The sequence below is a fragment of the Chiloscyllium plagiosum genome, unplaced genomic scaffold, assembly GCF_037043375.1.
Source record: "Chiloscyllium plagiosum isolate Xiang-an unplaced genomic scaffold, Cpla_swu_hap1 HiC_scaffold_24, whole genome shotgun sequence".
In the NCBI taxonomy this organism is placed as follows: Eukaryota; Metazoa; Chordata; class Chondrichthyes; order Orectolobiformes; family Hemiscylliidae; genus Chiloscyllium; species Chiloscyllium plagiosum.
Genome location: NW_028270162.1, coordinates 52,228,118 through 52,247,400, shown reverse-complemented (window position 1 = coordinate 52,247,400; position 19,283 = coordinate 52,228,118). Strand labels below are relative to the sequence as shown.

Below are 19,283 nucleotides of genomic sequence, written 5' to 3'. Positions count from 1 at the left end.
GAAAAATGGACAATGCTGGAGAGAACCAGCGTTTCTGGCAGAATCTGTGGTGAGAGAAACATGTTAACATTTTAAGTCTAAAGATTCTTCTTTAGAATTGAAGGAGGCTGGAAAATTATGGTTTTTAGGCTGTTGATGAAGGGGCAGTTGGAGCGGATTGATAAACAGAGTAAAATATAAAGGAAGTGTTAATGGTGGTAAAAGAGAGATTGAGATGTCAATTTAGTGTGAATGGTGGGTTTGAAGAGGAGAAAACATTTAGCTCTGCTGAGAGCAAAGCCAAGAAGATGGAAACCAGATAGTGGTTTGGCGAGGGTAGGGGCGGAGGAAGGAGAGGGTTTTCTCATCAATGTGGAGGACAGAGTTTGTGCTCTGGATTGGTTGAACTTAGCATTGAGTCCCAAAGGCTGCCTTGGCAGAAAAGGAGGCTTGGATCCTCCAGCTTCCATTGGGCTTTTCTGCAACACTGCAGCAAGCTTAGGATGGAAATATCAGCATGGGAGCAAGATTATTGAAGTGGCAAGGGACCAGATAGTTAACGTCATTCCTCCTGACAGTGCATATGTTCTGCAAAGCCATCACTCAGTCTGTGTTTGGCCTCACCAATGTAAGGGACAGTGCATTATGAGCAGTAGATACGGAGACTAATGTTCTGAGGAATGGTCACTCGACCCAAAACAATAACTCTGATTTCTCTCCACAGATGCTGCCAGACCTGCTGATCTTTTCCATCAATTTCTGTTTTCATTTCCGATTTACAGCACCCGCAGTCCTTTCTGTTTCAAATGCAGGAGACTAGTTTGAAAGACATACAAGTGAAATGCTGCTACATCCAGAAGGCATGTTTGGAGTTTTGGACAGTGAGAAAGGAGGTAAAAGAGCAAGTGTTACGCCATCTGTGATAGTGTGGGAAGGTGCCATGGGGGTTTCTGTTGCGGAAGTATTGGGATGGCATGGAAAGAACAGTCTCTGACAATGAAGGGGAGGGGAAGATGTGTTTGATAGTGATAGCCGATTGATGGTGACAGAAGTGCTGGAGGATAATCCTTTGTGAAGTGTAGATGGGTGGCACCAGCAACCCTCTGGCAATTTACCAATCGAGGCACTCTTTACCATTACACCTAATCATTGGGCTTCAGTGTGACATTCAACTGCATAGGGCATCACAGTTGAGAACTGGCCCTGAACACAATCTGAGTTCCAGGTATTCCAATTTCTATTAATAATGGCTGGAGCACAGTCAACGTTGGGTTGACACTGAGTCTAATTGTAGCGCCTTTAATCTCATCTCAGATTGTGTTCAGCTGTCAGAACACAGAATGAGAATTAATTTGCTGTGAGTTTGAATAATGTGGTTGGCCTTAAAGGAAAAACTGAAGATTTTTTGTATGGTTCTCCCCACAAATGTGTAAGTGACAGTCTTTGGGAGGAACGGTCTAGTCTGCAGTCCCCTTTAATCACTCTACAATCCAAGAGATTGTTTAGCTCTAGCATTGTATCTGATAGGAGATAATGGTTCTGTAACAGTTATATAACTATATAACAGTTATAGGGGATATTTAGGATTAATATAATTAACCAGCTTAAATGTTAATGTAACCCATTCTTTACTGCTATGTCACAAACCACTCATTGTTAGTTAGGTACAAGGCTATTCTGCCGTGACCTAATTAGTGGTTAATCCTTCACCATTCTGGATTAGTATGTTCTTAGGCTAGTACGAACAACAGGTTCCGATGACAGTGTATCTACCCAGAGATCATAGCAGATCTAGATGCCAGCCGCTGACATCTCTTACAATAGTGAGGAAGGGATATATTGTGAGCTGTGAGTTGCTACAACTTGCTGGTCAATTTTCTCCAGTCTGTGGCTAGCTTTGCTGTTAGCCTCCTTATAAATTTTAGAAAACTGCTACATTTGCATTGTTAAAAGCGATCAAACAAAACTCGTCGTAGAAAGATATTTAATAATGTAAGAACCCCTTGAGTTTCTTTCTCCGATAATGCTCTCAGGTCCAGAAACAGAACATGTTGGAAGGTCATGTTGCAGCTGTACAGGACATTGGTTAGGCCACTGTTGGAATATTGCATGCTATTCTGGTCTCCTTCCTATCGGAAAGATGTTGTGAAACTTGAAAGGGTTCAGAAAAGATTTATAAGGATGTTGCCAGGGTTGGAGGATTTGAGCTATAGGGAGAGGTTGAAGAAGCTGGTGCTGTTTTACCTGGAGCATCGGAGGCTGAGGGGTGACCTTATAGAGATTTATAAACTTATGAGGGGCATGGATAGGATAAATAGACAAGGTCTTTTCCCTGGGATTGGGGAGTCCAGAACTAGAGGGCATAGGTTTAGGGTGAGGGAGAAAGATATAAAAGAGACCTATGGGGCAACCTTTTCACGCAGAGGGTGGTGCGTGTATGGAATGAGCTGCCAGAGGAAGTGGTGGAGGCTGGTACAATTGCAACATTTAAAAGACATCTGGATTAGTATATGAATAGGAAGAGTTTGGAGGGATATGGGCAAGGTGCTAGCAGGTGGGACTAGATGGGTTGGGATATCTGGTTGGAATGGACAAGTTGGACAGAAGGGTCTGTTTCCATGCTGTACATCTCTATGACTCTATGATTGTTAGTGTGGAGTGAAATTCCTATGTGTCAGACATTGTTCCTAGAGATTTCCATAAATTAAATAGTGTGAAATTTGAGTCTCTAGTTTTACAAGAGATGGTGATTTGTTAGCAAATCACTACTTCTGGCTACATCTGTCTCAGTCTGTGCAGTGTGCTATGTTGCAAATGGGTGATTGCATAGCTGCCTCCAGAGAGTATCAAGAGTAACTGTGCTACCCCATTTGTGAAGTCACACAGTTCTCCAAGCTGATATGCTGTTGATTTTCGAAATTTGGTCCTCAACAGATTCATTCAAAGTCATTTGCATTCATAAGCCCTGTACTGGTGTTACTTAAAGAATCCGGCACCCAACCCACATAAAAAGGGGAATTTGAAGAACGATTGCTGTTGTGAAGTTTTTGGAAATGCTGGTGCTGGGGGTTGAGTCCCTGGATTTGGCAAATAGTGTGGTTGTGTCTTTATAGGAAAGGCCAGAGGGTCTGCTGACCAGACCTTACATTCCTGATGAAGGGCTCTTGCCCGAAATGTTGGTTCTCCTGCTCCTCAGATGCTACCTGACCTGCTGTGCTTTTCCAGCACCACACTCGACTCACAAAGGCTGTGTCAGGTTTGGGAGCCACAACGGCAACATTTAATTCAGAAACAATACAGAGAGGTGAAGACGAGGCTTCAGAAAGGACAGACTCTGCATGTAGGAAGCATTATGTTGGGCCTGGACTCATCTATGCTAGTGTTTGAGGGGGTGGGGCATGGTTGGGTGGTGTGTGGGTTAGACAGTGGAGTCAATATACCCAGCAGTTTGATATGCAGTGTTCACCTGTATCCCCTCAAATCCTTATCTAAGACCGTAGTAATAGATACACCTGCAACCTTATCCCTCAAGAATGTGACCCATGACCATATATCTGCAATGCATGGTCTTAATGATTCGGGCCTTAAAGATTTACAACTGCCAGTATTTGACCTGGTTGCTACAGCTGTTAGGTGGAGTGATTGGCACGGGGTCTCTCTGTCAGTGCTATGTTGTTGCTGTGCCTCCTTCTCTGAGGCTGCTACAGCTGAGCACTTCTTTGGTAACTCAGAAATGGAAAGTTAAGGGAGAGAAGAAGGGTGGAACAAAAAAGCTAGCCAAATGGTTGATAATGACGATTTTTTGATGGATTGATATGTTGTTGTCACATGTACCGAGATACAGTGAAAAGTGTTGTTTTGCGTGCTTTACAGACAGATTGTACCATACAAAGTCCATCAGGGTAACAGACCAGAATGCAAAATATAGTGTTACAGCCGCAGAGAAGGTGCAGAGAGAAAGAGATCAGCTTTAGCATTTGAGACGTCCATTCCAAAGTCTGATAACAGCAGGGAAGAAGCTGACCTTGAATCTATTCATATATGTAATCAAACTTCGTTATCTCTGTCTGATGGAAGAGGGTAGAAGAGAGTATAACCAAGGAGGGAGAGTTCTTTGATTGTGTTGGTTGCTTTCCCAGGGCAGTGGGAAGTGTAGGTGAAGTCAATCGATGGAAGGCTGGTTTGCATGATGGACTGGGCTGTGTTCACGACTCTCTGTAGTTTCCTGCAGTCTTGGGCAGAGCAGCTGCGAAACGATCTTGTGATGCATCCAGACAGGATGCTTTCTGTGGTGCATCTATGAAAATTGGTAAGAGTCCTTGTTAACATACCGAATTTCCTTAGCCTTCTGACGAAGTGGAAGTATTGCTGTGCTTTCTTGACTGTGGGTCGATCAGGACAGATAGTTGGTGATCATCACTCCCAGGAACTTGAGAGTCTCAACCATCTCCACTTCAGCAAGGATAATGTTAAAAATCACACAACACCAGGTTATAGTCCAACAGGTTTATTTGGAAGCACTAGTTTTTGGAGTGCCATTCCTTCATCAGGTGAAAGAGCCTGATGAAAGAGTGGCATTCCGAAAGCTAGTGCTTCCAAATAAACCTGTTGGACTATAACCTAGTGTTGTGTGATTTTTAACTTTGTCCATCCCGGTCCAACACCGGCAACTCTACAAGTCAGGTATAGACGGCAGGAAGATATCAATGATCTGGTCAGATGGGCAGAAAAGCAACAAATGAGGTACAATGCAGAGAAATGTAAAGTGATACAGTGTGAAGCAACACACACTTCATGAGAGAATACTGAAAGGTGGAGAGGAAGTGAGAGACCTTGGTGTACATGTGCACAGATCCCTAAAAATAGTAGGACAGGTTGATAAGGTTGTGAAGAAGCAATGTGGAATACATTGCTGTGTTAGCAAAGGTATGGAATATAAGAGCATGGAGGTTATGCTGCAGCTGTAAAAAGCACTCATCTGACCACAATCGAGTACTGTGTGCAGTTCTAGTCGCCTTGTAATGAAAAGTATATGACTGAATGATAGAAAGCTCAAAGAAACTTTACAAGGATATTTCCAGGACTGGAAAAAGGCAGCCACAAGAAAAGTTTAGATAGACCCGCTTCGGCGGGTCGGTGTGGACTTGTTGGGCTGAAGGGCCTGTTTCCACACTGTAATCTAATCTAAAAAAAAAGACAGGGGTTGTTCTCTTTGGAACAGAGATGGCTGAGATGAGATTTGATTGAAGTGTACAAGATTGTGAGGGAGCTGGATACAGTGGATGGGAGAGACCTATTACCCTCAGCAAAGGGGTCAATGACAAGGAAGTATAGATTTAATGCAACAGAGATGACAATAAATTTTTTCACTCAGGGAATTGTAGGGGTTTGCAACCCACTGAATGGATAGTACAGGCAGAACCCCTCAGTTCGTTTGAAAGATCAGCATATACTCCTGAAGTCCTGAAACCTTAAGGCCTTTAAAATGGGATTTAGCTGGGTGGCTTGTTTTCTTTGGCTGGAGAAGACATGATAAGCAGAGTGGCTTCGTCCTGTGCCATACATTTTTCAATATGCTAAATATCTGAAAAGGAGGGAAGGGCAGGGACGTGGAGGACCATTGCTAATTCAGAGGACGTCTAGGCAGTACAGTGATTCAGTGGTTAGCATTGCTGTCTCACAGCGCCAGGGACCCACATTATATTCCACCCTCGAATAACTTTCTGTGTGGAGCTTGTAAATTCTCCCCTTCTCTATGTGGGTTTCCTCGGGGTGCTCTAGTTTCCTCCCACAGTCCAGTAATGTGCAAAGTAGGTGGATTGACCTTGCTAAATTGCCCACAGTGTCCAAGGATGTGCAGGCGAGGTGGATTAGTCTCGGGTTACAAGGATAGAGTAGAGTGGGTCTGGGTGGGATGCTCTTCAGAGAGTTGATGTGGACTCAATGGGCTGAATGGCCTGCTTCCACACTGTAGGGATTTTATGATTCTATAACTAGAATTCATTGCAGACATGATGGCGCAAATGACCACATTTTGTGCTGTCAATGATTCCACATTCTCTCAGTGACTCCAGATATCATAGGGTCTGTTACAGCCAGCCCCATGGTACAATGAAAGCTCTACTGTGTTGAGCTCTGGAGATGCATTGAACTTTGACCCTTGTGGGTTAGAATCATAGAATCATAGATCACTTTTAATGCATTCCACATTGACCTGCATATCGTTGGAAACATGTCATTGATTCCGTTTGGGTGTGAATTATGTGGGTGAAATGTGTGCAGTATTTAGAGGAAGCCAGAAGTATGGATCAGATTTGCAGCAATAGTAGGTGTGGTGGGAGTGACATGGATAATTTGGCTGCTATGCTGAGAATCTGAATGCCAAAAGCTGACAATACATTGACCTGAATGAGAGGCGAGTGGAGTGATGGAGAAGTGACATCATGAGAAAATTCATTCACTAACCTCAATCATCCTCGTGAGGTAACTAACAATTTTTGTGACATTGTTAGCAGGTCCTTGAGTCCTGATACTGGGTATTGACACCCCAAGCTCCCTGCACCCATTCTTTCCTGATGGTTGTCCTTGATGATGTTCACCATCACTGAGTCATCCAGAACTGTATTTATGACCCTGAAGTCCTTTCTGTCCCCCAGAATTCAATTTCCCTGTTTAGAATTATGTCGTTAGTATTCTGGAGCAGCTTCTTGTAATTTAGTGCACCATCCTTTCAAAAGGGACAGACTGCCTTTAAGAATAGAAAGCTGACTGGAGGATATGATATTAGGAATTGCTGCTCAGCTCCCAGCTAAGGCAGTCAGCAGCGTGGTAAGCATTCAGGGCGAGGCTACAATTAAAGCAATATTGTGTACTGCTTAGCTTCACAGACAGGCTACGCGTTGTTGCTGGAAAAGCTCAGCAGTGCTGGCAGCATCGGTGAAGAAACATCAGAGTTGATGCTTCAGGTCCGGTGACCCTTCCTCAGGATTCCAGACCTGAGACGTTAACTCTGATTTCTCTTTACAAATGCTGCCAGACCTGCTGAGCTTTATCAGCAATTTCTGTTTTTGATTCTGATTTACAGTGTCCAGAATTCTTCTTGGTTTTTATTTAGGCTGCAAATTGTGCCCAGGTGCCTGAGAAATGGCTCACGCCCCAGATTTTAAACATTTGAATATTTTCCTTGAGCTCCTGTTTTTGCCCTTAATTCAAAGTTCCTCTGTTCCTTTATCTAACCTTAAATCTCTGAATGATGTATCACCCAGTGATTGTCCTGCCATTTACGAAGATCTCAGAGACACCACTGACATTGGCATGCTGTTATCAGCTGCCACGTCCAGCAGTTTGTGGCACAGAATGTTATAAGTGGAAGAATAAAAACCAAACGAATGGGACTGCGCCAATGCAGCAAATTCCAGGCCATTAAATAATGGGGAAAAACATACAGATACAACAGAAGGTGTGCAACCTGATAACAACGCGACTTATACAGGCTTTTGTTATCCTGTGGCTTCCTCTTGTGGAAAACATTAGGCATTGCAGCCTGATGCAATCCTTTTTCTGGGCTGATCCAGGGATATTGTTGCTGTTGTCCTTTTGTACTTGATAAAATGGTGTAGTCGATTTGAAAAGGATTGAAATTGATGTTCAGAAATAATGCAAACAGAGCTTTTTAACAAATGGGTGTCATATAAATCCCCACACACTGTTTTTCTTTCAAGTTAATTCAAACTGGTGCCACTCACTCATGTGTAAGGTACATGAATGCTATTGGATTGTAGTTATTCAAGGATACTGCAGCAAACAGTAGGTTTGTACCACAGCATGGGACTCACTGTTGTAAATGAGCAGTTTAATGCAGTACAAGGGTGCCTTGCACACCAGCTATAGTGCCCTTAATAGACCTATGACAACCCCCCCCCCCCTTAGGGGAAGACCCAGTGTATCGAGTGTCAGTCAAGCAATTTATGGCCAATAATGGATTTAGGGCTCTTATAGACTGCTAGCCAGACAGAGGCTGTGGTTGAAAATCCCACCCCCTTACATACCGATAGCCAGACAGATGCTGGGATTGGAAATCCCACTCCTTACATACAGCTAGTGAGGGAGAGGCTGGCAGCTCCTTGTAGCGGTCAGTTCCAACCAAGGAATGTAGCATCTGCTGACAATGGACCCAGTGAAAGCCCAGGATCAGTGAACCATCCAGGCCATGGGTGAGTGAGATGGGTCTTGGGGAACATGTGGTGAGCTAGTTGACATGGGGAATCAGGTAAAAAGCAGACACTCAATAAGACTCTCTTTCTAGTGCCAGTTCCCTCAAACAGGTGCAAGGATGTCTGACAATAAAGGTCACAAACATGCTGCCTTCCCTCCCCTACACGGATCTCTAAGCAAAATCAATAGGGCTTGCTCTCCAGGCTCCCTGCCTGGGCACTGCAGTGCTTGCTGTTAGTTGAATACCAGTCAGGCATTACGTGCCCACTTAAGGGCCTCCATTAGCACAAGGGGGATAGTCTTTCTGCCTTAGAATCAAAGGCAACGAGATACTTCAGCCCCTTCAACACTTTTGGCCTGATGAAATGCAACCTTACCCCAGTGAGGGGGATTTAATTCCACCATTTTATTAAAAAGACCTGAATCCAGAGCAATGAGTCTTACATTTGATTCATGCCCCCTTGAAGAACAGATCATCTTTACTGGCTTCAGGAGTCTCTTGATTTAAAATGTTTCAACTCTGTGTGCCTTTCCATCTCTGTAACCATTCCAGCTCTACAAGCCTTGGAGATCTTTGCACTCCTCCAATTTTGGCTTTTCATGCATCTACAATTTCCTTCTCTGGACAATTGGCTGTAAAGCTGTCCAGGCCCTCAGCTCTCGAATTAATTTCATAAACCTTCCACGCCCTCCTGTGTTCTCTGTCAGCCTTTAAGTCACACCATAAAAGCTACTTATTTCTCTTTCTGTGACTCATGTTTTGTCTCATTTTGCTTTGGTGAAGTGTTTTGCCTCATCATACTAGGCACTTTATAAATATAGGTTATTGTACACCCTCTTCTTGTTGCTGTCATAGAACACAGAACACTTTAGTACAGGAATAATAGGCTCGGGCTGTTTTCCCTGGAGTGTCGGAGGCTGAGGTGTGACCTTATAGAGGTTTATAAAATCATGACGGGCATGGATAGGATGAATAGACAAAGTCTTTTCCCTGGGGTGGGGGAGTCCAGAACTGGAGGGCATAGGTTTAGGGTGAGAGGGGAACGATATAAAAGAGACCTAGGGGGCACCTTTTTCACTCAGAGGGTGGTACATGTATGGAATGAGTCACCAGAGGAAGTGGTGGAGCCTGGTACAATTGCAACATTTAAAAGGCATTTGGATGGGTATATGAATAAGAAGGGTTTGGAGGGTTATGGGCCGGGTGCTGGCAGGTGGGACTAGATTGGGTTGGGATATCTGATCGGCATGGACGGGTTGGACTGAAGGGTCTGTTTCCATGCTGTACATCTCTACGATTGTATGATTCTATGTCTGTGCTGACTTCCATCACAAAGGTTGCACTGTACCTCCAAAATCTTCTTGGGCTATAGCTGGAGTGATCTATCTGGTTCTGGTCACTTCTTCAGGAGGGACACCAGGGTCTGTTTAAAGAAGAAGGACTTGCTGGAGCGGGTTTGGATGTTGGGTTTGTTTAGAGGGGATAGGCTGTTCTCCTTGCAGTGGGAGAGGTTGAGGAGAGGTTTGATTGGGGATGCAGGGTTGTGACAGGTTTGGTCAGGAGTGGCTGTTCCAGAATGGCTGAGTGATTTGGGAGGTGGTTGCAGAGTCCAAAGTTGGGCTTTTGGATCAACGGTGTGAATCAAGCCATCTTCTTTCACTTTGGTAATGGGTGGCACTGCTGTCTCACAGTGTCAAGGACCAAGTTCAATCCCACCCTTGGGTGACTGTCTGTGCAATGTTTGCACATTCTCTCCGTGTCTGTGTGGATTCCCTCTGGGTGCTCTGGTTTCCTCCCTCACTCCAAAGATGTGTGGGTTAGATGGATTAACCATGGGAAATGCAGAATTACAGGGATATGGCTTGAGGGTGAACATGGGTGGAATGTTCTTGGAGGGTTGATGTGGATTCAATGGGCTGAATGGCCTGCTTTCATACTGTGGGGATTCTATGATTCTAATGACCTGAGACTTGTTGTCTCTGGGGATGTTATAAACTGTGATCTTGAGAGTTGGGTGGATGGTCACTTTCGAGAGACAGACATGGATCGAGTAGCAATGGGGGAACTAACTGAATTGCTCTACGATATGCTGGTATACTCGATGGGCCAAATGGCCTCCCATGCAGAAATGATAGCTTTAGGTTCGTGCTTCTTGGTTGATCCTCTGTCTATTATGACTTTCTGCATTGTTTTCTACATGCATTTTGTTTCCCCTCTCTTTTCATTTGTGTCCCTCCTCCCCATTCCCTCTCATTCTGTTTTTCTTCTGCCTCTCCTTCTTGCAGCTCGGTCTCACTATTGTCTCATTCCCTTTATTCAAATTGAACTCCCAGCTGGTGATGATATCTTTGGCTGTAGTGCTGTATGACACTAGAGTTTGGCACATGCTCCACTTCATTCAGAAGCAGTACACAGGGGCCCTACACAAAGGAGTTGAATAACCTGTATTTATAGTAACAGGATGCCTGACAAAGCCTCCCAGCTGCAGGGACTCTGGGATCAGGGCCCAGCCTGGGACTCAGACGTTGTCCTGTCCAGGAAGATAACGTCACACAAAGTGAGAAGCTTGGAGTTTCACACCGCAGTGTGAATGAACAATTAACTTATTATCTTAAAGTTTTTGGCTCAAGCTGTTCTTTCACTGAGTTTGTCAGCCTCTGAATGCAGGCTTTATATCAATTTATTGGCACTATTGGTAGGTGGGAAACAGAGTGGGGTAACTTGATTGTCAGGATAACACTTCAGCAGCTCGCCCAGGTTTCCAGACCACTTTGTGTCTGAGCGTCCTACTCACCATGACTAGATTTCTCTGATGTGTAGCCAATTTGTCAGAGGAGAAAGTGAGTCTGCAGATGCTGGAGATCAAAGTTGAAACTTTATTGCTGAAACAGCACAGCAGGTCAGGCAGCATCCAGGGAACAGGAGATTCGACGTTTCGGGCACAGGCCCTTCTTCAGGAATGAGCAGAGAGTGTTCAGCAGGAGAAGATAAAAGGTAGGGAGGAGGGACTTGGAGGAGGGGAGTTGGAAATGTGATAGGTGGAAAGAGGTCAAGGTGAGGGTGATAGGTCGGAGTAGGGTGGAGGCGGAGAGGTCAAGAAGAAGACTGCAGGTCAGGAAGGCGGTGCCGGGCTGGAAGGATCCGGCTGAGACAAGGTGGGGGGAGGGGGGATGAAGAAACTGGTGAAGTCCAAGTTCATCCCCTGCGGTTGGAGGGTTCCCAGTCGGAAGATAAGACGCTCCTCCTCCGACCGTCGGGTTGTTGTGGTTTGGCGGTGGATGAGTCCAATGACCTGCATATCCTCGGTGGAGTGGGAGGGGGAGTTGAAATGCTGTGCCACAGGTTGGTTGGGTTGGTTCGTCCGGGTGGCCCAGAGGTGCTCCCTGAATCGCTCCGCAAGTAGGCGGCCTGTCTCCCCAATATAGAGGAGGCCACACCGGCTGCAGCGGATGCAGTAGATGATGTGGGTGGAGGTGCAGGTGAATCTGTGGCGGATATGGAAGTTTCCCTTGGGGCCTTGGAGAGAAGTGAGGGGGGAGGTGTGGGCGCAAGTGTTGCACCTCCTGCGGTTGCAAGGGAAGGTGCCGGGAGTGGTGGTTGGGTCGGTGGGGGGTGTGGATCTGACAAGGGAGTCGCGGAGGGAGTGGTCTCTACGGAAAGCTGATAGGGGAGGGGAGGGAAATATATCCTTGGTGAACGCGGCGGGGGGGCGGGGTCAGGCGTGGTGACGGAACGCGGCGGGGGGGCGGAGACACATGCGGCGATGTGGTCCAAACGTAGATTGCTGACGTCACTGGGGGCGGAAGTAGCTGCGGCGCACAGACAACCTGCTCTGCGATCGTCATGAAGACAATCACCAACAGATTGGCGACCCCCGCGGCTACGGGGAAGAACTCTGTCTGCGTGGTCGCCGCAGCTACTTCCGCCCCCAGTGACGTCAGCAATCTACGTTTGGACCACATCGCCGCATGTGTCTCCGCCCCCCCGCCGCGTTCCGTCACCACGCCTGACCCCGCCCCCCCGCCGCGTTCACCAAGGATATATTTCCCTCCCCTCCCCTATCAGCTTTCCGTAGAGACCACTCCCTCCGCGACTCCCTTGTCAGATCCACACCCCCCACCGACCCAACCACCACTCCCGGCACCTTCCCTTGCAACCGCAGGAGGTGCAACACTTGCGCCCACACCTCCCCCCTCACTTCTCTCCAAGGCCCCAAGGGAAACTTCCATATCCGCCACAGATTCACCTGCACCTCCACCCACATCATCTACTGCATCCGCTGCAGCCGGTGTGGCCTCCTCTATATTGGGGAGACAGGCCGCCTACTTGCGGAGCGATTCAGGGAGCACCTCTGGGCCACCCGGACGAACCAACCCAACCAACCTGTGGCACAGCATTTCAACTCCCCCTCCCACTCCACCGAGGATATGCAGGTCATTGGACTCATCCACCGCCAAACCACAACAACCCGACGGTCGGAGGAGGAGCGTCTTATCTTCCGACTGGGAACCCTCCAACCGCAGGGGATGAACTTGGACTTCACCAGTTTCTTCATCCCCCCTCCCCCCACCTTGTCTCAGCCGGATCCTTCCAGCCCGGCACCGCCTTCCTGACCTGCAGTCTTCTTCTTGACCTCTCCGCCTCCACCCTACTCCGACCTATCACCCTCACCTTGACCTCTTTCCACCTATCACATTTCCAACTCCCCTCCTCCAAGTCCCTCCTCCCTACCTTTTATCTTCTCCTGCTGAACACTCTCTGCTCATTCCTGAAGAAGGGCCTGTGCCCGAAACGTCGAATCTCCTGTTCCCTGGATGCTGCCTGACCTGCTGTGCTGTTTCACCAATTTGTCAGAGGCCTTATTGTGATAACTGAGGAACTTTTGTGTAGACTATCAACTCTGTAGTGACACATGGTTGTATTCCTACTAGAAGGTCTGGGTTTAAATCCAAACTACCATGGATTGAAGATTGACTGATTGTCAGAAGGTAGAGAGTGGGGCTAAAGGGGTCTTTATTGGGATGGCAGCCAGTGATCAGGAGTCAGTGTTAAGACCACAACTATTCATGTTATACATTAACAATCTGCATGAAGTTAAAAATCACACAACACCAGGTTATAGTCCAACAGGTTTAATTGGAAGTACACTAGCTTTCGGAGCGACGCTCCTTCATCAGGAGATTGTGGAGGGCTCGATCGTAACACAGAATTTATAGCAAAAATTTGCAGTGTGATGTAACTGAAATTATACATTGAAAAATTATGCATGAAGGATGCTGCATGCATCAATCTGCATGAAGGAACTGAGGGCATTGCAGATGACACAATGGTAGGTGGATGGGCAGAGGCTGAGGAAACAGGGAGGCTGCAGAAGGACTTGGACAAGCCAGGACTGTGGGCACAGAAGTGGCAGATGGAATAGAATATTGGAAAGTATAAGATTATGGACTTTGTCAGGAAGCATGGAGGTGTAGCTTTAAATGGGGAAAGGCTTCAGCAATCTGAAACGCAAAGACACTTAACAGAATCCTGAACGAGGACTCTTAAGGTTGACATACAGTTCAGTTGTTAGTTAAGAAGGTAGATGCAACGTTAGCATTCATTTCAAGAGGGCTGGAATACAATGCAAAGATGTACTGCTGAGGCTCTGGTCATACTACGTTTGGAATATTGTGAGGAGTTTCGGGCCCCATAACTAAGGAAAGATGTGCTGGCATCGGAGGGTATTTACAGGAATGATCCCAGGGATGAAGGTTCTTGATCATTAAGGAGATGAACAGTTATGGAGAAAAGGCAGGAGAATGAGGTTGAAAAACATATGAACGATGACTGAAAGGAGGACATTGATGGGCTGAATATCCTAATTCTGCTCCTATGTCATACGGTCTTCCCCAGTGATTTGTCGCATCATGTGGGTTAAAATCACATTTTGAGCATAAGCCCTACATCAGGATTGAGGCTTGTGGCCCAACAGTGCTGAGAGATAAGTGACAGGGGCATGGGGCTAGAAGGAAGGTAGCTGGGAATGTGATAGGTAGACGAAGGTGGGGGCGAAGCTGATAGGTCGGAGAGGAGGGTATTGCATTCCCAGCTACCTTCCCCCCCCCAGACCCAACTCCTTCCCATTTATCTCTCAACCCCCTTAGGCCACAAGCCTCATTCCTGATGAAGGGCTTATGCTCAAAACGCCAATTCTCCTGCTGCCCGGATGCTGCTTGACCCGCTGCGCTTTTCCATCACCACACTCTTCAACTCTGATCTCCAGCATCTGCAGTCCTCACTTTCTCCTGGTTAGAATCACATGTCAGCTTGCTGTCTGCATATATCAGTACATTTTACAGGCTGTCTATTATAAAATCTATTCAATGGGTCAATACTAATCCATCAACCTTAAGCCTGCAAGCCATCGACAAGGCACAAGTCAGGAGTGTGATGGAATACTAAGAGAGAGTGAGGACTGCAGGTGCTGGAGATCAGAGTCAAGAGTGTGGTGCTGGAAAAGCACAGCGGGTCAGGCAGCATCCAAGGAGCAAGAGAATCGATGTTTCGGGCAAAAGTCCTTAACATCGATTCTCCTGCTCCTCGGATGCTGCCTGACCTGTTGTGCTTTTCCAGCACCACATCTCGACGGTGATGGAATACTCCCCACTTGCTTGGATTGGGGAGTACCAACAATACTTAAGAAGCTTGACACCACCCAGGATAAAGCAGCTTACTTGATTGGCACCATATCCACAAACATTCACTTCCCTGTCCATTCAGTAGTGGCAGTGTGTACCATCTACAAGATGCACTTCAGAGATTTGCCATGGCTCCTTTGACAGCATCTTTCAACCACACAACCACTGCTGTGTCAAAGGCAGCATACACATGGGAACATCACTACCTTCAAATTCCCTTCCAATTCTCCCCTTTATCATCCTGATTTGGAAATGTATCACCGTTCCTTTAGTGTCACTGGGCCAAAATCATAGATCTACCTCCCTAACAGCATTTTGGGTGTACCTACACCAATGGACTGCAGCAGTTCAAGAAGGCAGCTCACCACCACCTTGTCAAGGGCAACAAGGGATGGGCAATGAATGCTGGCCTGGCCACTAACATTTTCTGAAGACTATGTCATGAATTAATAAAAAATGTTTGTCATCAATTTTATTTCATCAATTTCCACCTTTTTAATTCCTAACATTGAAAGGACATATGAGGGACCAAGCTAAGATACTGCAGCTAATTTAGGGTCTGCTTGAGGGTACTTTGGAGATTATTTGATGTCTGATTATAGCTAGTTACAGATAGTTTTGTGCCTGGATAATATCAAACAGTTGGGGTAGCAGTTACCAGTTAAGGTAGAATAACTAACTTGATGCCGAGTTAAGTGAACATAGAACATAGAACAGTACAGCACAGAACAGGCCCTTCAGCCCACGATGTTGTGCCGACCATTGATCCTCATGTATGCACCCTCAAATTTCTGTGACCGTATGCATGTCCAGCAGTCTCTTAAATGTCCCCAATGACCTTGCTTCCACAACTGCTGCTGGCAACGCATTCCATGCTCTCACAACTCTCTGTGTAAAGAACCCGCCTCTGACATCCCCTCTATACTTTCCTCCAACCAGTTTAAAACTATGACCCCTCATGTTAGCCATTTCTACCCTGGCTATCGACTCTATCTATGCTTCTCATTATCTTGTATACCTCAATTAGGTCCCCTCTTCTCCTCCTTTTCTCCAATGAAAGAAGTCCGAGCTCAGTCAACCTCTCTTCATAAGATAAGCCCTCCAGTCCAGGCAGCATCCTGGTAAACCTCCTCTGAACCCTCTCCAAAGCATCCACATCTTTCCTATAACAGGGCAACCAGAACTGGATGCAGTATTCCAAGTGCGGTCTAACCAAAGTTTTATAGAGCTGCAACAAGATATCACAAGTCTTAAACTCAATCCTCCTGTTAATGAAAGCGAAAACACCATATGCTTTCTTAACAACCCTGTCCACTTGGGTGGCCATTTTAAGGGATCTATGTACCTGCACACCAAGATCCCTCTGTTCCTCCACACTGCCAAGAATCCTATCCTTAGTCCTGTACTCAGCTTTCAAATTCGACCTTCCAAAATGCATCACCTCGCATTTATCCAGGTTGAACTCCATCTGCCACCTCTCAGCCCATTTCTGCATCCTGTCAATGTCCCGCTGCAGCCTACAACAGCCCTCTATACTGTCAACGACACCTCCAACCTTTGTGTCATCTGCAAACTTGCTGACCCATCCTTCAATCCCCTCATCCAAGTCATTAATAAAAATTACAAACAGTAGAGGCCCTGTGGAACACCACTCACTCCAGGCAAAATATTTTCCTTCTACTACCACTCGCTGTCTTCTGTTGGCCAGCCAATTCTGTATCCAGACAGCTAAGTTCCCCTGTATCCCATTCCTCCTGACCTTCTGAATGAGCCTACCATGGGGAACCTTATCAAATGCCTTGCTGAACTCCATATACACCACATCCACAGTTTGACCCTCATCAACTTTTCCAGTCACATCCTCAAAGAACTCGATAAGGTTTGTGAGGCATGACCTGCCCCTCACAAAGCCGTGTTGACTGCATTTAATCAAGCCATGCTCTTCCAGATGGTCATAAATCCTATCCCTCAGAATCTTTTCTAACACCTTGCAGACGACAGATGTGAGACTTACTGGTCTGTAATTTCCGGGGATTTCCCTATTTCCTTTCTTGAAGAGAGGAATTACATTTGCCTCTCTCCAGTCCTCAGGTACGACTCCAGTGGAGAGCGAGGATGCAAAGATCTTCGCAAGTGGCGAAGCAATTGCATTTCTCGTTTCCCAAAGCAGCCGAGGACAAATCTGGTCCGGGTCTGGCGACTTGTCAATCTTAATGTTTGACAAAATTCAGCACATCAGCTTCCTCTATCTCTATCCATTCCAGCATGCACGCCTGCTCTTCAAAGGTTTCATTCACTACAAAGTTTGTTTCTTTCGTAAAGACAGAAGCAAAAAACTAATTTAGGGCTTCCCCTACCTCCTCAGACTCCACACACAAGTTCCCTATGCTATCCCTGATCGGCCCTACTCTTTCTTTGACCATTTTCCTATTCCTCACATAAGTGTAAAATGCCTTTGTGTTCTCCCTAATCTGTTCTGCCAAGCCTTTCTTGTGCCCCCTTCTGGCTCTCCTCAGACCATTTTTGAGCTCCTTCCTCGCCTGCCTGTAATCCTCTAGAGCTGAGCTTGACCCTAGCTTCCTCCACCTTATGCAAGCTACCTTCTTCCTTTTGACGAGAAGCTCCACCGCTCTCATCATCCAAGGTTTCTTTATCTTACCCCATCTTGCCTGTCTCAGAGGGACATACTTATTCATCGCTTGCAACAACAGTCTCCCACATGTCTATAGTGCCTTTACCATGGAACAATTGCTCCCAGTCCATGCTTCCTAACTCATGTCTAATTGCATCATAGTTTCCTCTTCCCCAATTAAATATCCTTCCATTTTGCCTAATCCTCTCCTTCTCCATAGCTATGTAGAATGTGAGGCATTTGTGGTCACTATCACCAAAATGCTCTCCCACCACAAGATCTGATACCTGCCCCGGCTCGTTTTCGAGCACCAAGTCTAGAATGGCCTCTCCCCTCGTCGGCCTGTCAACGTACTGAGTTAGGAAACCCTCCTGAAGACACCTTACAAAAACAGCTCCATTCCAATCAATATTGGGAAAGTTAAAGTCACCCATTACAACAACCCTACTACGTCCACAATATCTGCCGATCTATGCTTTCTTCAATCTCCCTGCTGCTATTGGGGGGGGCCTGTAGTAAACCCCTAACGAGGTGACTGCTCCCTTGCTGTTTCTAATTTCCACCATACTGACTCGGTAGGCAGATCTTCCTCGACAATGGAAGGTTCTGTAGCTGTGATACCCTCTCTGATTAGTAGTGCTACACCCCCCTCCTCTTTTCCCCCCTCCCTATTCTTTTTAAATGCTCTAAACTCTGGAACATCCAGCAACCATTCCTGCCTCTGAGAAACCCATGTCTCTGTTATGGCCACAACATCACAGCACCAGGTACTGATCCATGCTCGAAGTTCATTACTTTTATTCCTGATACTCCTTTCGTTAAAGCAAACACACTTTAACTGATCCATTGGTTCCTTCCCAGGAAAATCCTTCCCACTAGCTGGTCTACCTCTTGCTATTGCCTCATCAGCATCAACTCTCACCTCCGGTATACAGCTCAGGTCCCCACCTCCCTGCCTCTCGAACTACTCTAAGGTCTAATGATATACCTGATTGTGGTGGGTTTGCATATTGGAATCCAGCAATACAATGGCCAGAAGGTTGCTGTGAGAAATTCGAGAGTTTAACCTGGTTTCGGATAAGGAGGTGAGATACTCCTAAAACACAACTGATAATATGATTGCTCAGTTAGCACTGCTGCCTCAGAGGGCCAGGGACCTGGGTTCACTTCCAGTTTCAGGCGACTGTTTGGAATTTGTGCCTTTTCTCCATGTCTGTGTGGGTTTTCATTAGGTGTTCTGGTTTCCTCCCGCAGTCCCAAGGTTGAGTGGATTGTCCATACTGTCCAGGGATATGCTGGATAGGTAGATTAGCCATGGGAAATGCAGGGTTAGAGGGTAAGGGGAAATGGTGAATCTGGGTAGGATGCTCTTTGGAAGGTCAAATTGGACTCAATGGACTGAATTGTCTGCTTCCACACTGTAGGGATTCTAACTGATCATTGGTTATGTCTAGAAACTCAGAAGTTGATTTCCTGAGTTCAGAATTTGTGATTCTTAGTTTTGTTACAGTGATTTTGAAAATGGAGTTCCAGGAGCAGGCACCTTGGAACAGTTCATCGGAGAGTACAAGAGGAGAGAAACAATATAAGTTCAGGAGGTCTGCTTATGGCTAAAACAGGACCCAGTGTGGATGGGAACCTTGCACAATGAAAAGGTTTGATCCATGGTGGAATGTGTAATTGATTGCTGTATCCAAGGGAAGACAGGAGGACAAGCCCATTGTTGTGGTTCATGGTCTCCAGTCACTATCTGGTCATTCACTCTTTGAAAGGACAA

General features: G+C 46.3%; 1 protein-coding gene across 3 annotated transcripts in view; it reads left to right on the top strand.

Annotated features, from left to right (window-relative positions):
* The window catches only part of septin5a (septin 5a), a 131,825-nt gene that overhangs the window by 72,800 nt on the left and 39,742 nt on the right, over nucleotides 1-19,283 (top strand). Inside the window, exon 2 of one of the 3 annotated variants that reach the window (XM_088000174.1) lies at nucleotides 704-872. The exons of the other annotated variants lie outside the window; for them this stretch is intronic. Coding sequence (XP_087856300.1) covers nucleotides 786-872 — 87 coding nt within the window. The 5' untranslated portion in view covers nucleotides 704-785. The remainder of the gene's footprint in view (nucleotides 1-703; nucleotides 873-19,283) is intronic. 3 annotated transcript variants of the gene reach the window in all.